This window comes from Hakea prostrata, chromosome 7 (genome assembly GCF_041222555.1).
Source record: "Hakea prostrata isolate BN-2017 chromosome 7, UWA_Hpros_2, whole genome shotgun sequence".
Classification (NCBI taxonomy): domain Eukaryota; kingdom Viridiplantae; phylum Streptophyta; class Magnoliopsida; order Proteales; family Proteaceae; genus Hakea; species Hakea prostrata.
In genome coordinates, this window is record NC_142606.1 from 12,361,311 (window position 1) to 12,370,126 (window position 8,816).

The window sequence follows — 8,816 nt, forward strand, 5'->3', positions numbered from 1 at the left end:
TCGGCTAGTATCATATAGTATCGTGCATTGGTCTAAAGTATCCCACGATACCATAAGATACCAACCGATACGTATCCATATTTGACCCAAGCGATATGATACATATTGATACGTTTCTCCATTGAACCATGCTAAAATACATTAGCTAGAACGATACAATACTTGATATGAGACGATAAATCTCTTAAAATCACCTTACTTATACGATACTCGACACCAAAACCAACCGATTTAAGACTCAGTCGATCCTAATTGTTCTGATTGGAATGGGGGAAGGCCGATTCTCGCACTCGATTCGGGAGGGTTTAAATCGAGAGTGTATGCATAGCTGAGATTTTCGTTTCTCAAGGCTCATGGTCTCTGAGTGCCTCTTGAGTCCTCAGCTCCTCTATACGTTCATTCATGGCGGCGTCTCGCCAAATCTTCCGCTTTCCTTCAACATCTCCAAGCGTCAGACCTTTCCTGACTCAAATCCTTCGCTTCAAGACAACATCAAGGGCGCCCTTTCACAATAAACAACATAAACAACACCAGCTTGAGCACGAGTATTCGGAACCCAGCGAGTTTTTAGGATGCTGGAAGCCTCCCAAGGATCCTAAGGAAGCAGAAGCAAAACTGGGGCTACTGAGGAGAGAATACGCGAAGCAGGTGAAAGAACTCCGCAAGCAGTATATCTATGAAATGGAATTGCAGAAGCATGAGAAGCAATTGAAGGACGAAGCCAAGCGAGAGGCTATTCGAGTTGCCAGGGAGGAGAGAAAGGCTGCCCAGGCTGCTATGGCTGAGGCTCGAGCTGCTGAGCGTAAGGTCCTTGAAGAGGAGTTCCGTCAAACACTTGTGAGTAGATCAACTTCTCCTTCTTGGTTGTGTTTCCCCGTCTCTGTCCTTGTTTTTTTCATCTATTTTTTTAATTACGCTATTCATTTTTGACACCGGTTCCTCCTGTATAACATCATCAAATAGTATTTGTTCGATCTCATTGATTTCTGTAATTCCATGACGATCCTTCTCTATTCCTAATTTTATGGTTGAATGTTGGTTGCCATTCGATTTCCTTCAACTCAGTTTTTAAGAAAATGTCAATTTATTGACAATCCGCGTAACTTTAATCTGTTCGGTTATTAACTCCGGAACCATCCTGGTCTTACAACCATGGGATGAGGATAGTGTACGTTTCGCTAAGTTCTAAGATGTTCGTGTTATTCCTAAAACTTGTAAAGTTTCAACATTCATACGTAACACATAATTATTGTTGCAAAACAAATTTTGTCAATTAAGGTTAAGCAAGACAGTAGATAATCCTCAACTTAGGAATGTACCTATATAATTTTAAACGAGTACCTGGCATAATTCTGGAGGAAAGTCTACATACTATTAGTAACATAATTGAGCACTGGGATCATTTTCAGCAGGATCTATAGGTCTAACAAGATTCATGAGTAGCTTTAGTCAAATGTTGTTAGGAGTAGACGTCAAAAATTTTAATTACCCAACTAAAGAATCAGGTTTCAGTTTGTCAGTTTCTCCAGTCATATGCAGAAGAGGTAAGTCTAGTCTGGGTTTCTTTTTTACTGAAAAGCAATTTATGAATGCAATACAGTACTAAACTCTGAGAATTAACTAGGAATGGTGTGAAGAATAAGTAATTGAGCCACTCTGTGGTTCGGTTGGAACATGGAAGTACTAAACATTGGGTAGCTATAAGAAATGTGTGCATCCACTGTAGATTATGCGAAATAATGGGATCATATGGATGGTGTGATAGAAATCCTGACCTGGTTGCTGGATATTGGCCAGTTGTGATCTCAAATGTCAAATCTAACGGTCAGATCTTAAAGAGTAATTGTGATCCCTGTAACAAGAATAGACATAAATAATGTAATTTTTTGAAATTGATAAAGTGGAAGGAAGGAAAGAGAAGAGACCAATCGATGGTGAAAGGAAGAATAGAGGATTGGGGGGGGGGAATAGGAACTAATATCATAAATCTATTAATTAAAGAAGGTTTCAGTGGGCATAGAAGAGAGTTCTTAAAATATACATTTATAGAAGAGAAATCAACGTGAATGGAGGAGGGAGGAATCTGTTATGTTGTGCAAAGATTGGACAAAAGGTAGGAGAGAAAGAAAGGAGGGAGAAGTATAGATAGCGGGTAACAATAGGAATTGATGAAAGAACAAATGTATGAAAGCAGTGATGGATGGGTGTAGAAGAGAAACCTTAACAACTGTAGAAGGAAAGAGATCAGGTTGTTGACAAGGACTGCAGAGAAAGTAGGGGAGAAAGAAGGGAGAGAGAAATATAAACGGTGGGAAGAGGAGATAAAAGAGAAGGAAAGAAGGATTTCTTACATAATCGAGAGTGAAAAGGGAGAAATTGATTAGAGTCAGCTTGCAAGTTTCCAACAATAATTTCAATTTATTATTCAAATCAAATAGTGGTCCTTTCTCAGATGACATGAAAGTGGGGTCTTATTCTCACCAAGTTCACCGGGTGTGCATGCTTTTTGTAAGATGATGTATGCTATAATCAAAGTTTAATAGCCGACTTGGACTTGTCAGAAATTAGGATGTATTGAAGGCATTAAGTAGATATCAAATGAGTAAGTTTCTTCGTCCTAACTAGAAAAAAGTATTAAAGGCATTTAGTAGTTCATATTCATGGAGTTGTAATTTGTCTGTCTGCCTAAGATTTTGTATTTTTAATCAAATAGTGGGGCCTAGCCCCTTATTCCTCCTGTTCTTCTTCTTTTTTAAGCACTGAACCATATGCCCTACCCCTGCACTCCACTGCCCCACTCACTCCACAACCCATGGTTGAGTCATCTGAGACTCTTGCACTTAGAGGAAGGTGGAGAAGTTAGGTAGCACCCTCGAGAATGTCAAGGGCATGGAGGTGCAGTTTCCCATGCAACGGTTTTCTTCCATCTAAGACATCAACGTATGCTTGGAAGTTGGAAGCATGCTTTCTAGCAGACTCTTTAGCAGCGTTTCATGCCTTTTTGATCATCTGATTATGCTCTGAATCAGATGCCCTAGATTCAAGAAGCCACTCAAGAGAGAGGTCAAGAAAGATGGAGGAGTGCTGCGTCTTCAAAGTGCCCCTCTTGCTGTCGATATGTTTTCACAGGATATATCATAAAGATTATGATTTTCCAAGTTCGTAAAGAAGAGTTGATTAGGTTTTCCAGAGTCAGATCCTCAATCAAATGGCAGGAAAATCTTGTGTGGAGCAAAATGAATTTGTTTGAGATTTGCATAAAGGGTTTCATTGCTTTTGAACTTAAAAGAGGATTTGATGTGAACCAAATTCTAGGGTTTAGTTGCTGGAATATTGCCCTAGAATCAAGCTCACTGAGGATCCTTTTTCCTGAGAATCAGCAGTCCTCTAAAGCTGTAAGTGCTTTGGTGGAAGGGTTTTGGGTGGATTTAGGGTTTGTAAGGGTTAGGTGAGGGTTATAGAGGATTCTGCCAGGCTTAGGGCCTTTAGGGTTTTATGCTTAAGGCTTGGAACCTTGCTGTAATATGGTTTCAGATCTGAAATTATAGCTAGGGTTTAAGTAGAATAGGTTTTGAGGATTCTAGGTTTCGGCTAAGTTAGGAATATTTCTGCTATTGTTGTTCTGTTATTTCAGATTTAGTCCTGAAGGGTTAGGGGTTCAAACTTAGGTCTCCTAGTAGGATTGGGACCATAAAGTTGCTGGCTAGGGTTAGGGTTTGGACTGGGGTAGATAAGGTATAGATGAAGGTGTTTTAATGAAACTAGAGTTTAGGGTTTAGAGGTTGGCTAAGGGATTAAGGAGTTACAGGCATTTTAATGAAACTGAGGTTTAGGGTTTTTAGAGGTTGAAGATGAATCGCAGAAAATTTTAGAACCTAATGGGAGGAAGGTTTAATGGGGAAACTAAAGTAGGAATAGGGTTTAGGGAAGGGTGCGATCCTCTAAGGGAAGGGAGGGGATGAAAGGGCTAGGGGATCTAGGGTTTTAGTGGGGAGGGAGGTTGCTGTTACCGTAGAGAAGAAGGGAGAAAGGGGGAGAGCTGCGTGGGACCTAGGGAGGAGGGAAGGGGGTTAGGGGAGGGGCTGCTTTGTGCTCACTTGAAAGAGAGGACTTAAAACTTTGGTGTTGCTTGAGTATAGTTGCTGCTGCAGGCTTGAAGGAGGTAGACTTGAGGAGTTGCAGAACTATCACCCACACAGCCGTGGGATCCCCCTTGGGAATTCCATGATACTGTTCTTCCTTCAATATCAGATTTTATTCAATAACTCAAGACTAATTTGTTACAAACCGGAGTGGCTTATTTATAGCCTACATGAAGGAAAACATAAAAGGATTCAACATCCAAAAAGAAAACACTCTAGGACTCTAACATGTATGCCAAACCTAATTAAGGCTCTTAATAATTCAATCCACACAAGGAACCTTCATATCTCACTCTAGGAAACTCCAAATTGAATTCTCAGAGTAAATATGGGATCCTTGCAAGAAGTAGGACAACACTAGAGGACTCCTTCACAAAGTAGGAATCCTACCCTAACAAGGACTCTTTAATAACTCATGAAATAATGACTCAAATCCAAAAACAAAAGTAGTACTCGAACTTGTAAGCCAAGTCTAATTAAGACTCTGAGTAATTTAACTCACACAAGGAACCTTCATATCTCACTATAGAAAACCCCAAATTGAATTCTCATCGTAGATATGGGATCCTTGCAAGACACTAGAGGACACTCCTTCACAAAGTAGGAATCTTACCCTAACTAGGACTTTTTAATCACTCATCAAGTGATGACTTAAACACAAAAGTAGATCTAGGGTCCTACTAACATGCTTGACTACCCTAAGTTGGACTATCAAAAATAACCAAAATACTCCTTGTGTGATTAGAGGCCGTAGGGTTTAGGGAGCAACCCTAGGCCTATGCTCCCTCCCCCCTTCCCTTTTTTTTTTTTTTTTCTCTCTCTCAATTAACACCATTAGTTTTGGGGATGCAGTTGTTGTGTTTCAAAATGTGAGGGTACATGATAATAGATTTTTTAACCTGCACATCCTTGTAATTTACCTTTTCATTCTTCAAATACCACGTTGATAAGAGTTGTAGGAAACATGGTAGGCTGATTCAAGCTCTACTTCAGTGTTAGAGTTGGGTTCATGTCAAATCTATTCTCAGTTGTAGTTTTTTTATTAGGAGGCTCTCTTATCCTCCATATATACACACATGTAATCAACAGTCAAGTGGAATTTTGAATAGAATAGCTACCATGTATAGTGCTGCAATTGCCCAACCCTGGTTGGTGTTTGTCTTTGTTTCCTTCTGTATCACGTATGAGTCCCCTCAATCCTTCAGCTAGTTTCTTCTTTATTTCCTCTATTCTTATTGTTTCTGTCATTCCTCTCTCTGTCTCTCTCTTTTCTTTTTTCAGATCATTGTTGTTCTGTTAAGTTACCAGATCCAGCTGGGACTTTGATCTCTTTGTCCTTGCTTTCTCAGCTTCCAACTGTGAAGTCTGAATCCTCATCCTAAGTGTGACCAAGATTCTAGTGTCACAAGAAATTTCACGAGAATGGAAGGTCCTGCATCAGATTTTGAATCTGGTTCATGTTTTTCCACCAGGACAAGTTGCAGAATAAACTTGTGCCTGTTTCTGTGATCTACTGGGCTCCTTGTTACTTGGATTCAATTAACTCCAGATGGTGATCGTAGGGGAGTTTCTCCTTTGCAACTAAATACTATCCTACTGTTGGATGTGCTTGGTCGAAGGTTGGAATAACCTTTCTATCATAATTACATTTAAGGCCTTATTTTCCTCAACAGACTAACTGCCCTTGCCTTTAGAACAGGTAAGTTGTCAGCAAATTAGCCGGTACATGTACTAATGTCTTTGTACTGGAAAATCCCATGTAAAATTCGGAAAATTAACAATTATTTTACGGTATAATGTGTAAACAACCATGAATTGTTTTTGCAAGTCTTACATGACATGCAACTTCTGAGGCTAATCAAAAAGTAAAGCATCTTTATGCAGTAAAAAGCACAGAAATTCACTCCTGCTTTATGAGATTGATCTGTGGAAAGTATCTTTGAAGGGGCTATTTTTAATTCAACAGGGATTGGATAGTGGCTCTAGAATATCTTTCCTCAGTAGTGAAGTCCAACCTAGTTATTAAGTATTGTACTATGCAGCCCAAAACAATATAATTCAATTCAATACTTGCAAGAAGCTGCTGCTGGTGTTTTTTTTTTTTCCTTTTCCTCCTCCCTCCTTCAATTGAAACTCTTGTACTCGAGAAGTTCCACACTTCAGTTGATGCATTTGGTTTTTCATTCTGACTCCGGCATTTAGTGCACTAGGCTCCTGCTACTGCAGGATCTTGGTAGGGGCATGCATATGCTTCTTTATGCCTGCTTTTTGTGGGGAGATGTTTCCTTTGTTGAACCTGCAACCACTGCTGTTTCACTGAGGCCTGCCACGTAGTATTCATATCAATTGTGTTTATCAGTGTTATGCAAAGCCATAATATTCTACATCGTAGTGGGAAATCAGCTGCCACCTTTGCAGTTCAATTTGTTGTAGATTCTGCATTTCCTTGTATAAGGTTTTACCATGGATTGGGACATTGGATTGCAATATTGATGCTGCATGGTGTTTTCAACTAGAACTCATCCTCCATGGCAGGGACAAAAGCAACTTTGGTCTTAGAATTTTCAAGCAAGGACATGGAATCGAAAACCCAAGATGTGGAAATGATCATTATCATAAATAAACAAGTTGTTACACTCTGTACTAGTGGTGCATGTGTGCTTGGAACTGAAAATATTTATTCATGACTGAAAGCTCATAGGAATGTCAGTATTGTAGTTTGGTTATTAAGTTCACTCTCATCCTTCTCAAATTGTTTAAAGTAGACAGTGGTAGTATTTCATTTCTCTCCCTTCTAGTATAAATAATATCGGTAGTAGGAGCCCTTCATCCAACCAGACGATGCTATTCAACTGGTTTGCACAAGATTCAGATGGGCATTTTGCAGTTTTAGCAACAGCTTAATATTCGACCATGGTTGGTATGATACCATGACTGCTGCGTTACCCCAAATCTTATGGAGGATGGGGTGACATTTATCTGTGTTTTGCTTTTTGTCTTCTGTCATGTGCCTTTACCTTTCACGATTACTTAATGTTTATTGAAACTCAGTCAACAAGAAGTTTGTTTAAGATCTTGATATTGTTTTGGGTTGTCCCTTATTCTCATTTCTGGTGTTTGTGGTTGATGCAGTTGAAAGAAAGAACCGAGAAGCTGGAATATTGGAAATCAAGACAGAAGCGAGTGGAGGATAAAAAGAAAGAAAAGAAGGAACTTTTGATTCGGCAGAGCTCCATGTGGGTAGATGAAGAAGAGCTGGAGGGGAAAATATTGGCCGTTATTGTTGATAGTGTCCAACTATAAGTTCTTACTTAGCTGTGCTTTCTCCGAGGATCCCTTCAATTGCTTTTATTTTCTCCAGTCAGTGAGCGATAAGAACCAACTTCCTTTTCCTTTTAGCTCTTTCTAGATGGACTAGCAGAACAAGATTTGCATTTGCGCCCGTTTTTGTGAATTGAATAAATTCCAAATTGCCCTGTCACATGATTCCCAATGGGGAGAGGCTTTTCTAGAATGGAGTTCACTTATGAAAATATTGATAATATCAAAGAAACTTCTTGTAGTTGCTGATACATCTGTATATACCTTCACAATTAGGGTTGGGAAAGCTGGAGACCCCATAAACCCAAATTAAGAATGCTTGGGATGGATTGTGCTATTGGGTTATCAGGTTATATGCCTTTAGGGTCAAGTAGCATTCCTAATTTTCAATTTCTTATGGAGTTGTTTTATAAGTGAAGGCAGTGTGGCACATAAGCCTTCAATAAGTGGTCAATCTATGCCCTATACTTTAGACTTCAATCAGATAAGATCCTTGCAGTCTTAGCTTATTTTTAAATTTCAGACACAAAATTAAAGAAGGGGGAGTGGGACTTATGAGGGTTTTAGGTGAGCTTACGACAAGTAACAATGTGGAGAGATTCCATGGGGTGTTTCCCAAGGTCACAACCCTAAAAATGAGGGCTCCAATTTAGCCGTTTAGCTTTTATTTGAGTTCTTGTTTGTGCCTATGTCATTGTAGCCCTTTTTAAAGCAACCTGTCCCCTTCTCATGGAATCTATTTCATATTCAATATTTACATTCTCTCATTAAAATAACTGTGTGTGACAAAGGAGGGCTTGCTTTGGTGGTCAGTGCAATTAGTGGAAGTTGATGCTCTCCACGTGATTTAGTCTCAAAATCAGGGATTATGTTCTATAAAGTATAAAGCTAACCCTCCCCATTCCCCTCTCTCTTCTAGTCTTTTTTATTCTCTCCCTAACCTTTGCTTATTTGCTTATAGTGGTTATTAACATCACTTATTTGACTCTAGACATCCACAAGGCCATAGTAATTTATTTTTCGTTTTTTTAAGTAAAACAATGTAGGGTTGGGCTCCATCATTGAAAGAATTGGGTCTCACCTATAATGCATTTCATTCTTGAAACCTGGGTAGAATCATTTTTGGGAATTTTTCCTTTTTTCTATTATGGGAAGACTTTCAGAGTTGTCCCTGTCACCCAGATAAATTTAGATACAACTCAACCTTACAAGCTAGTCTTAAAAGAAAACAGTATGAAAATATTCATAACCATGATATGATCATGGAGTAATTCATTGAAAAGTGTTGGAAGAGTAAGTGAAATTGTCACTCCTCACTTTTGAAATCAAAGAAAATCTTTTCTATGTTGAGAC

General features: G+C 39.1%; 1 protein-coding gene across 1 annotated transcript; it reads left to right on the forward strand.

Moving 5' to 3' along the window:
- The first annotated feature begins 272 nt into the window (after window positions 1-272).
- LOC149009832 (stress response NST1-like protein) lies at window positions 273-7,801 on the forward strand. Its single transcript, XM_089164069.1, has 2 exons — window positions 273-837; window positions 7,275-7,801. Exons 1-2 carry the CDS (start codon window positions 403-405, stop codon window positions 7,443-7,445), a joined length of 606 nt encoding a protein of 201 aa, XP_089020195.1. The 5' UTR covers window positions 273-402; the 3' UTR covers window positions 7,446-7,801.
- The last annotated feature ends 1,015 nt before the right edge of the window (window positions 7,802-8,816 follow it).

What these genes read in the sequence shown, in the direction of transcription:
- LOC149009832 (XM_089164069.1), top strand. Translation starts at nt 403, where the DNA reads ATGGCGGCGTCTCGCCAAATCTTCCGCTTTCCTTCAACATCTCCAAGC. An exon ending in AGGAGTTCCGTCAAACACTT is followed by an intron (nt 838 to 7,274) that starts GTGAGTAGATCA and finishes TGGTTGATGCAG; the next exon opens with TTGAAAGAAAGAACCGAGAA.